This window comes from Corvus brachyrhynchos, unplaced genomic scaffold, assembly GCF_000691975.1.
Source record: "Corvus brachyrhynchos isolate BGI_N302 unplaced genomic scaffold, ASM69197v1 scaffold597, whole genome shotgun sequence".
In the NCBI taxonomy this organism is placed as follows: Eukaryota; Metazoa; Chordata; class Aves; order Passeriformes; family Corvidae; genus Corvus; species Corvus brachyrhynchos.
Genome location: NW_008239000.1, coordinates 675,744 through 693,703, shown reverse-complemented (window position 1 = coordinate 693,703; position 17,960 = coordinate 675,744). Strand labels below are relative to the sequence as shown.

The 17,960-nt window shown below is 46.2% G+C and overlaps 1 protein-coding gene across 11 annotated transcripts in view; it reads left to right on the top strand.

Moving 5' to 3' along the window:
* SLC4A4 (solute carrier family 4 member 4) overlaps window positions 1-17,960 on the top strand; it is a 149,196-nt gene that overhangs the window by 30,931 nt on the left and 100,305 nt on the right. For 9 of the 11 annotated variants that reach the window (XM_017738982.1, XM_017738984.1, XR_001863532.1 and 6 more), the window contains one exon: window positions 17,342-17,415. In XM_017738982.1, the coding sequence (XP_017594471.1) occupies window positions 17,342-17,415 (74 nt within the window). Of the gene's footprint in view, window positions 1-16,872; window positions 17,416-17,960 lie in introns of those variants that run through there. The other 2 variants (XM_017738983.1, XM_008637399.2) reach the window with 2 other exon arrangements.

Sequence of the window (17,960 nt, the reverse complement as noted above, 5' to 3'; positions counted from 1 at the left end):
CCTGCACTCATCCGGTCTGCTCCCAGCAAGGTCCGGCAGGATTTTTTGCAGCTCAGAGCGGTGCAGGGTTTTCCCTTAAACTTCTGTGTTACGATTTTAAAACTTGAAACTCCTCTGCAGCCAGAAAACAGCCTCATGTACTGGCGCTGTCTTGTGGTATCACTTGTAGCAGGTTTTTAAAAGGAGCTTTTAAAATGCAGTGGGTGTAGGGTAAATGCTTCGGTTACTGATGTCTTACGCTGATAAGAAAAGGTTGAATTTATGCACAAAGTGCTGTTCAAAGAAAAACATCCCCATGAGAAGGAAAAATCTATAACTCCTTTTGTTTTCAGATCTGCCTTCTTATCGGAGAGGGTGGAAGAGCTGAGTATGTCTCTGGCTGAAGGTTTTCTAATGCTGCCACCCTGGACAGCTGTAATAAATAATGAGCTGGAAAGTGTTTTGGGTAAGGTTGTGAAGGAAAATTGCTGCGTGAGAGAGTAAAGAGAAAACCTGTCCTTATTATTCTGCCAGTAAGTGTGCAAACAGCTATTTGGAGTTGGAGGTGCTGCCTTGCCAGAAAGATGCTGTCGCAAAGGCAGGGTGTTGCTTTGAGAAAGCATATACTGGGGGAAATGTGCTGTTTTGGGAGGTGGGTGCCCGAAAATGGGCCCTGTGGGTATGGCAAGTGATGCTCCTGTGTGCATACATGCCATCTGTTAGTGCAGATTTGCTAGTAACCTGATTTCTCTTCTTTAATTTAATGTTTTGGGTTTTATGCCATGACGTTGTTATATGCATCCGTATCAAAATAGCGTGGCTTGTACTGGTTTGCACTCCAGTTCCTTCCTATGGGCTGGGAGCACCGGAGGACTTGGAAGGAGGGTTTGAAGGTGCCTTGTTGCAAACAGCGTTCACGGCGCTCCAGCTCCGGTGCTGCGGCACCGCTTGGTCCCTCAGTGCTGCCGAGATGCCTCTGTGGCTCCAGTGCGAGAGCATCCTTGTCACGCTCCAGCGATCTGCCTCGCATGTATTTTCTGTGTGCATTAGGTTTAGAATTTGAACTCCTGCTTTGAGCAAATTAAAAGGGTTCTGGTAACTCCTCGTTCCAAGTCAATTAGCTGCTTCCGGCTTCAAATCCACTTAGAAGGCTCAGAAGGGGGGGAGTGCTCTTTGAAAACCCAGTAAGAGCAGTTTATGGTTAATATTGATAAAGGAGCGCGTCTCTGTGTCATTGTGCTGCGTCTGGTGGAAGGAAAGCTTCTCTTTTGTGATTCCTCAAAACATAGGGACTTGGATGGGGAGGCAGAGGTCTTCCTCTTAACTCTGTTAAGAAAGCTCTTCGCTGTGTGGCTTGAAATCAAAATACAGCCATAAAATGGTAATGGTTGCAGTGAATTCCCACAGCCACTCAAAGCAAAGCTTCTTCCCCCCTGCCCTTGAACTTTGAGTCACTGTAGCATCTCGTTTCTCCTGAGTTTGCTCAGGATTGTGCGCAGTTTGTGGCAGGTACGCTTTTTATTGCTGTTGGACAGTGTCAAAGACAATTACTGCACCCATAATTGGGTGATAAAACAGTGCGTGGTATAAGTAAAAAGCTTCAGAGCTCTTGTTTTTCAGTGGCCTAGTCACATTAACTGAAGAGATAAAAATGTCTTTGAATTACTGTCCCGCAATTATGAGTCTTTCACATAAGGAACATACTTGAACTTGCCACAGGGACTGTCAGTGTGGTGAAGTTGCATGGAGATCTATGAGAAATTTGAAAAGCAGAGAAAACTACATCTCAGTTCTAGGTGTTCAGTTTGATTTGGAACAGTGGATTTCTGTCCAAATTGAATAGGCATGCAGGTACGCTTTTTATTGCTGTTGGACAGTGTCAAAGACAATTACTGCACCCATAATTGGGTGATAAAACAGTGCGTGGTATAAGTAAAAAGCTTCAGAGCTCTTGTTTTTCAGTGGCCTAGTCACATTAACTGAAGAGATAAAAATGTCTTTGAATTACTGTCCCACAATTATGAGTCTTTCACATAAGGAACATATTTGAACTTGCCACAGGGACTGTCAGTGTCGTGAAGTTGCATGGAGATCTATGAGAAATTTGAAAAGCAGAGAAAACTACATCTCAGTTCTAGGTGTTCAGTTTGATTTGGAACAGTGGATTTCTGTCCAAATTGAATAGGCATGTAGATCCATGCTGTTGGAGTATGGCTGAGCATTCTGAGCACAGCAGAGGAAATTGCAAATGGCCCTGGTTTTATCTGATTTTCTCACCAGAAAGATCAGAAGAGCTGATTCCATGTCACCAATATCAGAATCCTTTGAATTTGTGGCACAAAGGAACTTTCAGCATCTGAATTCCAGAAACGTGTGCCCTTAGGAGACCTCATTCTGCTGCTAAAGTAAAACAGAGACTGAGGGGGGGATTTAAAATAGATTAATTATTTATATATAAAAATATGTGTGGAGAGAGAGAATATGGCTGATCTATATATTTACTACTCCAAAGGAAATCCGTTTAGTGGGGAAAGAGAATTTTCCAGGTGTTTCAAATCCTAGCTGTATTATAGAATTACCTCTATAGGCGACCAGGATTGTATTTCTGTTTTGCTACCATGTAATAAATACTTGCTAAATACTCTGTATTAATTCTGTCTTGAAATAAGCCTTAATTGTCCTTCCATAAGTATTGATCCGTACTTCTGGCATCTGAAAGTGAGTTGAAGAACTTGGTGGTAGGAATTGTTCTGTGACTTCTTTTGAGACTGAGGATTACTCAAATCACTTCATTCTGTTATTAATGATAATTATAAAAGCTATTTCATTTTATTCTAATTATAATTAGTAATATATTATTAATAATTATACAGTTATATATAATATATAAATCATACAGAACTATGGGACCATGGTGGGAATGGTTACCTCTTCTTTGGACTGCTGCGAGGTGACTGCTGCTCATCTGTGAAGTTAATGAAACAGGCTGATATTTGATGTGATTGTTCCCCAAGGGAGATTGAATTTTACTTCCTTTTCCAAGTTATCAGAATGAGCCGGTGTTACGCAAGAAGTCCTGGTGGGTTTGCATGTCCAAAAGATTTTTGCCTTTTTTCACTTAGGATTTATTCCTGTGGTGTGTTCTGTCTTTTTCTGCTACTTTTTCTGAGCGAAACATGCAAACGCTTTGATTTTGATGACTATGCAGATGTGTAGTCTGAAGTCAAAGGTGACAACTGAAGTCTTGTGTGCCAGCTACTCATCTTTACTAAAATTTTTCAGTTTTCTCTATTTTGTACAGTAGGTGCAGAAACAGAGCTTGTGTCTCTTTTTCAATGGTGTGTGCAACTTGAAGATTCTGGTATTTTCCCCTTAAGGTTTTTTTAATCAATTTTTGCTTCATTTTAATTGCACCTTGAAGGTTTGCTGAACTCATTTCAACTCTTAACCTTGAACAGAAGGTTGCAAAAGTTAACTGCTTTTATTGTACTGGTGACTGTATAACACTTCAGACACATTGTCAGCCCTTCGACGTAAGCGTAAAGGTCTTTTCATCAAGGCTGCCGAATATGAGATTGTTTAGAATGAAGCCGCGAAATAGTTGCTCAGTAGCTCAAGGAAAAGTGGGATTTGAGCACATCAAACCTGTCTGTTGCACTGGAATTGAAGTATATTTCTTATACACAGGAATTGGACCTGCACATTTTGCTTAGGTCTCAGAGTTGGCAAACGTGGTCATCCTGAAGCGGATGTTAGCTAAATTCATGTTATATTTCTCTAGTCTGAGCTCACTTCCCTGGCTGACACTTTGTGCATTCAGCAGACACAGAGCACGGCTCAAGACAGCAGCCTTGTTCCACAGAGCTGCCTGTATGTCCTTCTGGGCAGGAACAATCATCCCCAGGGAAAAATAGATGGGGCTTTGTTCTCATGTGTCCCCAGCAAAGCTCTGTTCCAGAGCCTTGATGGCACAGCAAGCCAGTGTATGGTGCCATGGAAGTGTTCTGCATCCACTGTTCGACATCTCATGATCTCTTAGGTGAGCAGTAACGGGGCTGGAGCAGTATTGTCCCAGCAGAAGGGTTAGTGTGGCATTCCATGGAAGCAGTGCCGGACGTGTTTGTAGTGCTGATGATGGAGTACCAGTGCAGCGAGAAAGGTTGGAAATGTGGAGCTGTTGCCTTAGTCCCACAAAACACTTCAGCACAGGTGACTTCTGGCCTCGAGGCAATTCAACTCATTGGCCTTTAAGGCCATGCTGAAGTGCCGTGCTGGGGTGAGTCCTGCATGAGTAGTTCCACCGGCACGAACGGAAGAAATGCGTGCTGAGATAGGACAGTGTGCGGGGAGAATTCATCAAGTGGGGCCAGAGGGGTGCAGGGACAAAGTCTAGATTGCAGCCATGAGCTGCTTGCAGGGTGGGGTTGGAAATCAATGAAAGACCAGTGCAAAGTCTTGAGTGCATCTTTGATAGGCACTCAGAGGGTGGTGTTGGAGGCTGTAGAATAGAATATTGATTTAGAGTAGAATTGGAACGAACCTACAGCCATCATTTGTCCACCTGCCTAGCTTGTCTTTTCAGTCCCAGTTCACCTGTTGGATGACATCACTGAATTTTTTGGAAAAAATACCTTGACTAGATATTGAAATGCTCTCCGTTTCAGAGTGGGCTTGTGTCTCTGTTGTGTTATTGGCACATCACCGGAATGTGCATGGAAAGGAGATTGGGGTTGCCTAAGAGCAAGAACTGCTTCTACCGGAATGTGATACATGCAATGATTCCCTGTAACTGTGTGAATGCTTCTCACTCGGGATAGAAGAGTATTCTTCTCCCTTTTAATCAACGGTGAATGATCAATTTCTATACCGAAGCTGGGCTTCAGAAGGAAAGGCAGGCTGTCTCCTGTGCTGTACACCTCCCGTGCCATTCAAGCTTGGAGAAGGCCTTCTGTGTAGATTGGACTTTCCTGTGCCTGGGGAAGAGGTTTTGCACTGTGCCTGACAAGGCGGGTGTGCGACTGCAGCCATGGCACTCTGGAGGGTTCTGGCTTGTACGTAGGACCTTGCTGATCTTTGGGTCTGCTGGGTTCTGTGTGGTCACCTTGGCAGTGCTCTGAAGTTCAGCCTGAGAGCCTGCTAGCATGGAAGGAATGTGAGCAAGCCTGGGCTTGAGCATGGGCTTAGGCCTGTGCTTTGTTGGCAAGGCAAGCCCAGGCGCCTTTCCTCGGCTGTTGTGGGCACGGAGCTCCAGCCAGGATGCTCTGACTGCTCAGCTTCATGGCTTATTCCTATTTGCAGTGTAACTTGAAGGAGTGGGCATGTAACTGCCATCCTTGCACTGTAACTTAACCTGGGATGCACACTCTGAACAAAACAGTGAAACGGCAGGAATTGCTGCAAAAGGATGACTTCCATATTTCCAAAGTTTTCCTTGGATCACGGATCTCTTCCCTTTGCCAGGAATACAGTGTATAAATTTAGTTGAAAGGGAATATGCTGCAAAACAACTCTGTGAAAAAACCCCCAACCGTGTCTTCCGGTGTCAGAATCCTCTCTAGAGACTGAGTAAAGGGAGATCGTGTCTCCAGCTCTTAAAATAATTACTCAAATTAAAGATCAAGCTAGAAGAGCCCAGTTCACTGAACATTAGCTATGCAACTTAATTTGTTAAAAAGCATTGAAAAAACAACTTAAGCTCATCATGCTCAAAATGTCTGTCCCAGCAAGTAACCTGGATGTCCCCTGAATCTTCAGAAATGTGGGAGTGCAGAGATTCCTGTGAACTCTAAAAGTTTCTGTAATAACTTTTCTACGAATGAAGCCACAGTTCTTGAACGAACCTGTTTCTGCCTTTTTAATTCTAAATGATGCATAGGACATCTTTGCATTAAGTATTCCTGGTCCAGTAATGCCTTGGGTTGCCAACAGCTCTGCTTTCCTGGAAAGGCTTGACTTGTGACTCCGTGAAGGTACCTGTGGGTTTTTGTGGAGACGTCAGTTCAGTTCTGGATGTGATCCTTAACTTGTAATTCTCAGAAATATCTATGGAGTCTTGAACTGTGGTATCAGCCCAACTTTTCTGGCTCTGTTCCCAGACCAGTCATTCCGCTTAACAATACAAAAATGCAAGATAATGGACGCAGATAACTGGGATTTAATATTACCGTAGCCCATTTCCCGTTTACCTTTAAACAGCCGTGTTGCAATTAGATGCTGGGCATAAAGCCGTTCTTTGTTAACAGGTGTCTCCAAGAAATGTGTGACTAATGACCGTGTCTGGGTTCAGCCGTGGTGGCCCTGACAGCTTAAAAAAGGAACGCAAAAGCTGCTTTATCCTGTTATGCTTTTATGAATATCTGTTACCACAGCAAACCATTTCAGGCCTGTTACAGAAAGTTGTTTTCCCAAGGCTTTTTCTGAAAGAATGGCTGCCTCCAGTGTTTTAGGCACATGCATGTGGAAAAGAGGATGAAAGCAGCTGGTGGGTGATTGGCACGAGCTGTGAGGTGCTCCAGCATGACCTCATGCACAGCCACTGATGCTTCAAGGTGTACCTGCTGCAGCATGGGCCTGGCCAGATACTTTGAGATGTACCTTCTCCAGCCTGAAGTGATCCTTCGAGGTGTCATCCACAGGTCACAGCCCATGGACTCAAGTTCCATTGGAGTTCCAGCCTCCCCAGGAGCGCAGTAGCCCTGTGCTGGCCCCCCGCCAGCCCGGGCACGTTGTCATTGCTGTAATCAGAGCATTCCCAGGCCCAGCGGAGCAGCCTGATAAGCACCACGGTGAGCACTGAAAGCAAAAGGCACCCCGACGAGGCACCGCATGCAGCCAGGCAAGCGTGCCCATGGCAAGACAAGAGCCTGCTGATCAGTATCCATGCAGCTATGACAGCTATACATTCCACCTAGCACGTTCCAATCAAATCTGCTGTTATTTTGAACCCGTTGTGCCCTGTATTGACGCCAAAAAGGACTGTCCTGACTTAACCTCAGCCGGCAACCAAGCACCGCACCACTGCTTGCTCACTCCCACAGCAATAACTAAAACATTCGTGAATTCCCACCACTGTTTCCAGCACAAATCCAAACCGTAGCCCCCTACTTGATACTGAGAAGAAAATTAGCTGTACCCTAGACAAAGCAGCACAGCGTGTTATATCAACTGTGGTTCTTGAGGATGCCTCTGAGTTTATAGTTCCTAAAACAGAAGTAGAAACTCTTGCTTTATGCAGAGTTCTGGAAGAAGGGGAAATAGAATGTGGGACCTATAAAATATTTTTTATAGCGCTTGCTCATGTTAAAATGCTATGGCTTGAAACCCTAATGGGTAAAAGGCTGAGTTGTACAGGAACATGGGAAATATGAAGAGAACATTTGAGGAATGCCTGGGAAGTTCATGTTTATGGGCTAATGATCTGGGAGTCAGAAGGAGCCAACTGCCATGCAGGGAGAGGATCTCGTTCCAGTGACATACTTGTGTAAATGGTGGTAGAGGAGGCTGAGTAGCCTTCCTCGGGTAAAGGAAGATGCAAGTGATCTTAATATTTTAGGTTTTCTCTCTCCAGAAGAAGGATTTTTTTCCTGGAGCAGATGAAGTTTTCCAGATGTTGTCTGAAAGAAAGACTGATGCTAATATCTCATTTTCTCTTCTCTTGCAGAAGTCTGCTTGGTCTTCTGTCCAAGCTCAGTAGTCATTATACTGGTGTTCAGGTTATTCGGGAGGACACAGGACATCCTGCAACAGTGCTGCTTATCAGCATCAGTGTGTTCCTACCAGTTTTGTCCCGCAAATTGTTCTTCCGGACAACATTGATGGGTCACAAGGAAGGAGTTCAGAAGAAGTGGCTGTGAGCATTTTCGGGCAAGAAATTACTTTTCAGCTCTCGGGTTGTCGTTTTCTTCGCAGTCTTGTTTTAGGCTGATATGAATAAGTCTATTTTGAGCTGCCCTTAAATGGATGTCACATAGAGGACAGTCTTGTTAAAACTTGGGAGTTGCCTGCTCAGCAGTTGGGTTCTGCGCTCTTGACTGTGGTTGGAGGATACAGTAAATCCAGCTTTAGGGCACCGAGAACTAAATTAAGAACCTGACTCTCCCATGGAGCAAAATGCCAGTCCAGCAGCAAACGCATTTTGCTGGTGAGGTGAGTTGAGCATTGCTAAGTGGACTGCCTTTATGCAGGATCATGCGTTGTCTGCTCATACCACTCGGCTTTTATGCTGCATCATGTTCCTCCCGTTGGAGCTGGTGTCCTGGTGAAGGAACCCGTATCCCTCCATCCGCTGACTAATGCTGTGAGAATGCGATCATGTGCCCCTGCCTGCTCTGGGCCAGACTCTTATTAATGACTAATTGGTCTGCAGGGCTGAGTGGAAAGATCACGGGCTCGGCCTGCTCTTCGCTGGCATCACGCGCCCAAGTCGAGGTGTCAAGTGGGTTGCCACGAGGCATTGCTCTCACGAGCTGAGCGCATGGAAGGGCAAGGGGCACCTGAAGGTGGTGCTTTGCTCCATGCTCCAGTGACCTGTTCCCTAGAAGTGTACAAAATCTCCCTTTGCTTTCTCTGCAGGCACTGTCATGTGCATGGCTGTGTGGATGAGCTCTCTGTGGGCTAGTGGCCATGGCAGTGTGGTTCCCCCCGACTGCGTTCTATCCCAGTGGCTGTCGATGCTCTGGAACAGCTGTTTGCTACCAACCTGCCCCTTTGATACCACGTGAAATTTTGAGGAGCACAAGTTTTTCTGCCTGTGGGTGTAAGTCTGGTTAGTGATAGCCAGGGGCCACACGTACATGACGTTGTCTCAACAGCCTGATCACGGCCCCCAGAAGGCACAGCAGATGCTCTCCCAGAGCAGGATCTGTGGCCATGTGGAAGGGAATTGTCACTTGCAGTTGCGTTTCTGCTTAGTGATCCTCGTGGGTGTCACTTGTGAGGCACCTGTATCCTTCTGGCTCTGTGGCTTGTGCTGGCGTAATCGGTGTTTTGCTGAGCGCTTGGCACTTTTGGGAGACAGAATGGCTACCCAGGTCCGTGCTGCTCTGGGCTGTGACTGACTCTCTTCTGACTGGAGGTTAAATTGGTGGAAGTGATGAAATTCTTCTTCTTTTGGTTTAGTCTCAAGTTATAAAAGAACTTGGTTTTGCATTTCACTCCCCTCTCTCCTCTTCTGTCCGGAAATGTTTCTTTATCTTCAGTAAACTTCCATTGGCTTGTGGTTCTGTGTTTTTGGGGGTGTTTTCGTGGTTTTTTTGTATTTTTTTGTTTTGTTTGTTTTTTCTGGGTTTTGGTTTTTTCTTTTTTTTTTTCTTCTCAGTGCAGTCAGTGAAGGCAAGAGGGGCGTTTAGTTTGAAATCTGGCTGTTCGCATTTCTGGCTCTCAGATCTGCATTAGTTTTGAGTGACTATTATTGAATTAGAATTTGATGCATGCACCAGGACCAGTGCCAGTGACCTTCTTCAGCAGAGATTTTGTCTCATCACCCCAGGGAATGGTCGCTATAAAGTCTTCTAGATGAGCAGTTGGCACTCAAGTGAGGATGAGGTCCAAAGCCCACTGTTTTTTTTGCTTGTCTAATATTTTTGGAGTTCTTTCTTCTGCCTGAATCTTGTGTGTGTGCTGGCATTTGGTTCGGATGGCTTTGCCCTTCTGTTTTAGTTTTACAGCTGTGTGCTCTGACCATACTCCTTTGAAGGTGAACTCAAGTGGTATCGCATCCCTTCTTTCTTTGAAGCAACTGCTCCAACATGGAAGAATTGCAGTTTTACAGAGACTGTCATCTAGTAACCAGGTAGAGTTTGCAGAATTTGCAGATAAGTACGCTTTGAGAGGTTCCCGCTTGTGTAACGCCATGTGAGTGGTTAAGCAGATTCCCAAAATCATCCATGTTAAAAATATCCTTTATGCTGGATTATGTTTTTGAAACCAGCATATTGTGAATCCACGTATCGCTTCAGAATGCCAAGAATTGGATCAGAAATGCTGTGCCTGCACTCTGGGAAGTGCTGAGAGTGCATTAGCTCCCTTGGCTGCTTCAGATATGTCCAAAATGTTTTATACAACCAGGCTTTCTGCCTCTGCCAGCTAGAGCTCAGGTCTGGATTGTGCTGCATCGGGTCTTACCCGTCCTTCTTGCAGTAGGAAGCCAGCACACGCTCTGTACTCATGTTACCATCAGTGGCCCAGAGCTTCGTGATGCTTTTAGAGGGGCTTCAGTGTTTCGGAGGTGGTTGGGAAGGTGATGGTGGGACAATGTGCAGCTCTAGGAGTTGCGCATTTGAAGGTATGAAGCCTGAGGAAAGGGAAAAGCTCCAAACTGTAATTAACAGAGGTGAAATAAGCTATGAGCTGGTCGCACACATTTTGTGTGTGGTGTGATTGCTATGGAGAACTTTCCGCCCCAAAGCAGTCACAGGAGAGGACAAGTGTGGGAGCTAGCTGCTTGCTGGGAAGCCAGGATTGAGCGTGCCGGATTGTTTTCCCTGGAGAAAAGCAGCCCTGGGCGAGTGGTGCCAGTGGTGTGCTGCCCCACCCCTCATTGTACACACTGCCTGTTCCTCTGCTCAAGTGGGAAATGGACTTAAACCCAGCACCACCCATTCCCGATAGCTCTTTTCTTTTAGACGCAGGACCAAACTGCCCACTCTAACGTCCTCGTTATACTTGGGAATCTGCCTCAGGATCAGGCTTCTCATGCCTTGCTTTTGGAGGTTCTGGGTGGGCAGTATGCAGCAGATGCTGGAAAGATTTCCTGCACTTGCTATTTCTTTGTCCAGGTTTCTCTATAGGTGTATCCAGATCTCTTGTACTTTGAAAGTTGTGTGCTGAGCTGATGTAAAACACACACTTGAAACGTTGCAGTTGCTTCTTAGCCCATGGTACCTGCTCCTGTGACACAGCACACTTAGTCACAGATCCTTCAAAAAGAGCTCTTACCGGATGCTGGAGCAAGGAGCAGCTACTGTATAAACCAGCAGTGGTTTCAAATAGACACACAGTCAAGTAAGAAGCTGCCTTTAAGGCATAAAACTGTAACAAAAATATTGCAGGACATGACATTGTCACGGTAATAAATAGCCAAAAATAGATCAGATGCCACAGGCTGGTTTGAAATAATAATTTTTAGGAAAAATCCACTGCTGCTTATGAGTTGAAAACCTGATGCCGCTCTGCCTCTAGCGAAAGGTTTTTTTTGTGATTTATATTTCATCTGTTGCAGAAAACAAAGCTACAAAAATGTCTGGTTTATGTTATCCTCAAACAGATGTACTCATAATATTTGCAGTCCAGAATCACTTCTTCCTGTGGATTCATCTCATTTGATTCCATCTCACAAAGCTCCTGCGGAAGTGCAAGCTCAAATTCCTTGCAGGGTGTCTCTGTACCTTTTCCTGGCTGTAGCTACATGAAATATAGCAGATGGACGTGGAATGTGTCAGGAGCCAGGTGCTCGGCAGCAGAGGTTCACCCTGTCCTGGAAGAGGGGCTTGCACTGAGATCCTGTAGTTCTCAAATGAAGCTGGAGTGCAATGCAGCCTACTCCTTGCTGAGTCCACAGTTTCAGCTCCATGGTTTCCTTGAAGAGAAGGAAATGAAACCAAAGAGGCAGCTGACTTTATCAGTTTTTATAGTCATGACATTTTATGGTAAGTCATTTAATCATAATGAAGCAGAGGCTTCAACTGTTACACCTGCCACACGTCCAGTGCCAGTGTTCCCCTTATATTTCCCTGTGTTTTGATAGTGTTACTTTGTTGTTTGTGCAGAAGAAAGCTGCATCTTCATTCAGTCCTAATTGCTTTTCCTAGTAGTTACTTCATCTTTGGAACATACCCAACTTCAAGAGTTCTTCCAAAGTTGTTGGAGATCAAAATTGAAATCCAAATGATGGGACTTATTTTGCCATCATGAATTCAAATTATTCTTATCTTGGTTTCAGGAAGGTGCTCTCATAGACTTCACCTGTGAGTTGTGATAAACATTTAGAGTTCTTGACGTTCCAGTCTGTAAGAGTTTTTGAAAACAAGATTTAGTCAAGAACTGAGATTCGTATTTAAATCCTGTCATGGGACTTAATTTCGATCCCTGAGAACACCTCTGTAGAGGGAAACATTTCACCTAACGAGATGACTTAATTGGGAATTTATTTGGTTTATAAATATTACAGCGCAAGTTCTTTGTGTGCAAAGCAGAGGGTTCTGTCCTGCTTTGCTCTGGGTGAGTACAGCCTTTTGCTGAGAAAGCTTGTAAATAAATGCTGCTTTAGAGCTGACAGGGGAAAATGCATCCAGGATAAATTTGGCAACATGTTCCAGAAGTGCATCTACCAGGCTGTGCTGAGTATAGTCAGAAGCTCTTCTTTTCTCTGTGACAGAGCCCATATGCAAGTATGTGAGGAAACCAAAACACATCAGGACCCTAAAAAGGAATCGGTCGAATTAAGTCTGTTCATTCGCGCATTTGTGTATGGGCTGTGAGAGCATCAGCAGGGACCAAGTCTCCTTTCTGGTTTCCTGTTTACTTGGCCACTACAATAGCAGTGTCTGAATCCTTCACAGGTTGCAGAGAGAAGAAATAATGTTATCTCTGTCTCCCCGAAGCCCGCTGACAGAAGCAGCCTGTTTGGCTTGCTGACTCATTCCTTTTGGGATGCGCATACATGTACCCACACACACTTGGCATCTAACCTGGGTGGCTTGGTGAGGGCACTGGGTGTAGCTGACAGGGAAGCCTTTGGTGGCTCTTCTCTCTGCTCAGGTCCAGGTCCCATCTGTGTTGATCCATCTGTAGTTGAAGGTTGGATGATGCTGGTTGTCACAAGTAGTGTTGGTTACACCTGTGGGGAGCGGTGTGGGGTTGTGGGTGTTTCCTACCAGAGCAAGTCTCCCCTTTTGTGTTTGGGAGGTACGTGGTGAGGGGGAGCGGTATGTGGTGGATTCAGGGGTGTAAACCCTGTGGGATTTGGGACCTGCCAAACAGCTCAGCCCGTGATGCCCTGTGCACCGTTTGCTTGGGTTTGTCTGTTCTCCCACAGCATCCCCATCCATGCCTTCCCTCTCCGCTTTGTCCATGGCAGTTTTCTGAGGGAAAGTCTTGACAGGTCACTGGTGCTGTGCTCTGTGAAGCAGAAAGGGTGGTTGGTTGTGCACACTCAGGAAGATTTTACTTCCCTTGCCTTTCCTGGGAGAGTGGACAGCTTCCCCGCACCTGCCTGGCAGAACTGTGGTGCAGCAGCTGCTGTGTGGCAGGGGTGGGCAGGCACCCGTGGGCTGGCAGCTCCAACTGATCCATCGGGAGCCCTGCTGCCGGCACTGCTGCTCTGTGACCTGGAGTTCTCCCTCCTCCCTCAGCCCTTCACCCACTCCACGCCCCAGCTCATTTGGTTGCTCTTTAATGTGACTTTCACACGGCTCTGTGTTATGCTGCTCCAGTTACGGAACTGGCTCAGTTTCTTTTTCCTTGTGCAGTTCAGAGTGTGCTGGAATTTCTTCCTGATTGCAAAAGCCGTTGGAAGTGGGCAGAATCGTAAAAGCTTATCAGTGAGCAGTAACTCTCCCCTCTGGCTCCGCAGCTCTGTTACGCATTTATTCACTCCGGCGAGTTGTAACTCTGTGCAACATCTCGTGTTGCCACATCAGTCCTTCTTTATTTACCCCAAACACCACTTTCCCTCTCTCCTCAGTCTCCCAAGTTTCACGGCTCCGGAGCTGAGCAGCCGGGCGGTGGCAGCACTCCATCTCCTGGGGGAGCTGGCTGCCGGCCTCCGCCTGGAGTAGCACCAGGAATGCTAACTCCGAGGTTACTTGCTGCTTTGCACCACCTGGAAGATGCAGTTCAAGTGTTTGGTGCTGCAGCTAGAGACCTGCAGGAAGCATTCATGATGTGATGGGTGGAACAGATGCTGGCGGATAAGCGCAGCCATTAGGAAGTCTGGGATCCCTGCTAGTACCAAATTGGTCTTGTTCTTTCCAGGTAGCCGGGCAGAATATTTCTGTGAGCTGTATCTGCCGGTGCTTTGCAGGCAGAGCAGAGTTGCTGCTGGCCGTGTGTGACTCTTGTTCAAATTCTATTGACACATAACATCATTTCTAAAAATGTTTGGCACTGATCTAATTACTGGCCCAGAAAGGCCAGTTACTCAAGCAGTTCATGTTTTTTCACTGGAGCATATTCTGTCAGATTCTGTCAGACCCCGAAAATAGAAACCCAATATTTTTAAATTTTTTTTTTTTTTTAGGTTTGTTTTCAAAATGTTGCAGCAGCAGTCACGAGAATGTGGATCTAGATGAGAAGTGCCTGAAAATCCCTTTACCTTCCAACAAGGAGCTGGTAAACCAGGCTTAACTGAAGGCACATCTCTTTTCAGAGGCCCTAAAATTATTTCCATCCTTTCTTCTCCCCAGTCCGTGTGTGTCTTCATGGAATAGTGACAGTACATGGTCTTGTGGCAGTGCTTCACTAACAGGAGTCTGCCAGCTTTCTGCCCCTGAAGACTCCAGGGAAGATTTTCTTGTAGTTTCCTGTGACTTTTTCTTTTCTTTTTAATTTCTGCAACTCCCATTTCATGGTATTTGAAAAATTCCAGGGGGCTGAAATAGTTTCCCCGTGCAAATTGGTAAAGGATGTTTTCTTGCTAGATTTTGGCCCACAGAAATCCAGTGGTAATCTGAGAAGGGCAGAAAAGACCAAATCAAGGGAGGTGGTGCTTGGAGTCTAATCACTAAACTCCTGCGGATTAGAGCCAGGGCGCTGTGCCAAGACGACCCAAGCTCTATTCCTGGCTCTTTAAACCCCCCAGTTCCCTCGGATACACATATCAGGGAAAGCATCAGCCTTGCTGATCAGTTTTCCAACCCTCTGGAGCTAAAAAGCATGGCTGTTCAATGTGCTAAACCCATTCCAGGCTGGCAAGGTGGTGTTCCTGGGAGCGTGGGGGCCATTCCCACTGCTGTGGGGTCATGTTTGGGAGGATGCTCTGCTGTTGTGGGGAGGTTGAGTAGACCTTTTACCAAGGGGATGGCAACTGGTGAGTTCTTGGCACCGTATCCCTTGCTGGCAGTGGAAACTGCTCCCTTCCTTTCCCTTTCTCCACTCTACCACACTGCTGCTTCTCAGTTGCTCCATGCCTGGACTGATGCTGCCTAGGCTGTGGGAACTGGCCTTGGGACATGGTTTTACACAGGGCTGTGGGACACACAGGTGTGTTACACATCTGCACGTGTGTGGGTGCTCAGAGAGTGGAGCTGAATGCCAGGATAAGTACAGACTTCACGGAGGAATAAAGCTCCTGTGGTTTGTGTTTGGTCTGGAAATCCAGTCCCATCTGTTCCAGATGTTTCCAGTTGTGTTTATAGCAAGGAGCTACTGTGCTGCTTTGCAGGAAAAAATAATTAAAAAAATATGGGGTTGTGCCTTCACAACCATTGCAAACAGGCACGGGTATCCATGGAGTATGTTCCCTTCTGTTGCCTTAGAAAAGATGCGTAAATAGTCTTGAATAATTTAATGAAGAGCCAGAGCTTTCAGGGGAGGCTGGTGTGTGCCTGAGTGCTGCCTTGGTGTGCTGTGCTGGCAAGGAGCACGTCCCACCCCTCTGCACCCGGCAGCAGCTGCTTGGGGAATGGCACCTTTCCTAGGTCAGGGAAATTTCTGCTTCAAATCCTCTGGCTCTTGGAATTCAGGCAGAAACAGCCTGAGCGAAGGAGGAGCTGGCTTCGGACTAGACCTAAGCTTGGGAGTCAGTGCTCACAGACGTTTCTGGGTACGGTGCTTTATTTTTCACTGCCATCCAATAATCCAAATGAAAAATGTGTATTTCCATATGCTTTGGTACTGTGTTTGAATCTGACCTATTTTTCTTCATTGTTTTTATCTGCGACATGTTTGAGACTTGTTCTGGGAGTTGAGCTGTGGACTAAGAGCCAAGGATGAGGCCATTTGTGGGTTAGTAAAGGTGCTTGAGGTGGAGGAAAACGTGGCAGAGGTGGGAGAATGGCTGCTGTGGTACTGCTTTCATGAAATGGGACTCTGGTACTTCCTTTTGTGGCTGAGTTTTATTTTTTATTTTCTAGTTAGATAGCCAGGCATTGGGATGCAAGGTAGACACCCTAAGGCGTTCTGATTCCTTGGTGTTCATCTGTACAGTATTTATACCCTCCTGAATTTGAACATTTCTTTAAGATAATCTGTAAGTGTTTGCTGCTGCTGCTCTCAGAGGATCTTGAATGGAAGCAATATGGATGGGAAGAAGTTTTGAAGGCCTGAACTCTGAACTGAGTTCATCCCTATTCCACTGAGGGAATATAAGGAAAAGGTGTTGTTTTATGTCTGATTCTTGGTACGAAACAGGTTACCAGCTCGGTCCCAGTTGTATTAGGATAGAAAGCTCCCGTGGCGACTGCACAGTGGTGAGCAGCAAATGTGTACTTAGCCTCTAAGGAGATTATTTAACACAGTTCCAATTTCGTTTATTATTATTATTTTATTATTTTTGTATTTGCTTGTCAAGAGTGGATTTGCAGATGTACCCTCGGAACACAGGCAGGGTCTGATTTTGTGGGGGAAGCACAGCAGCAGGAGTTCTGGGCAGCTCTGCGTAAGCACGGCGATGGCAGAAGCATGGAATTAGGAGTCTCTGCTGTCCATGGAGGCAGATCAGAGGTGGAGAGAAAAGGGGAGGGGAAGGACAGCAACTACTAAAACCCTTCCCCAAATGGATGAATGAAGGGGTGACACACATAAATGACTGCTGTGATGATCTGACTTACTGTAGCTCGGTCTCGGGATAATCCTCATATGTCAGATTTCTGTAAGGCCAACATGTGACACAAAGCCGGGCTCCCAGCAGACAAGTGTGCTGTGCTGGTATTAGGGGCTGGCCAGAGCCCGGGCTGTGTGTCCGTGTGGGGTGTGCCCGCTCGCCTCCCTGCGCGGCTCGGCCGCTGCCGCCCGCTGGGACAGCTTCAAAGGCAAACTGGAATCCCACAAGCTCTTGACTATTGCATAGACCGCCCCAAGCCTGCCCGTGTGGCTGTACTTTTTGGAAAAAAGAGAAGGGGGAAAAAAAGGCAGACACAAGAAACAGGAAAGCCCCCAAAGACTTGTAGCTGGGATTACCTTGTTCACACCTGTCACCACTGATGTCCTCTCAAGGTCAGAATTCGAGCTACGTGAGGCCAGCTTAAAGCAAACGCCATGTGAACAGAGCTCTATGAAGGAACAGCAGGCACTGGAAGGAGGACAGGAGTGCCCACAGGAACATGAACAACAGCTTGCAAGTTAACCTGCCCAGGACTTGGGCTGGTTCAAACAGCTCACTCCAGGAGAAGTCTGAGCATTCCTTTTTTCTTTTCTATTACTATAGGATGGAGGACGAGGCGGTACTGGATAGAGGGGCTTCCTTCCTTAAACATGTATGTGATGAAGAAGAAGTGGAAGGTAAGAGACTTGGACTGCTGGGGAGGAGGGGTGCCTTTGCTTTGGTGATCGTATGTAGGTGGGGCACAGTCGGAGGGCCGAGAAGTGGGGTGCCTTTGGTTTGCCCAGTATTTCATCCTAAAATTGACTGAAATGTGGGTAGGCTTGGTCGGGGTGGAAGTGACTTTTTAGAGAAATCTTCTATTTCAGTTCAGGAGCGAATGTTGTTGTGTGCTGCTGGCAGCACGCTTCCACTTTCCCCAAAGTTGTGTTTGCTGTGTCTTGCATAATGGCTGTGAAACACCAGAGCTGTTTGCTTTGCTTTCCTCTACGAATAGAGTTTTGGCAATGCTTGCCTATCCTTGCTGCAGTTGTGAGTGTGGAAATATGGAGACAGGTGGAGAAGCCAAGTGGAAAAACCAGCAGAATTTGTACCAAGTGTCGGGGGGGACATAAGGCGGGAAGTGAACATTTGCCTGGGTTATCCTTTGTGCTTGGGAGGCATAAAGAGAAGGGTTTTCCCTTGGAGGAGAACTTCTTAACAGAGAAAATAGTTTCTTCACTTT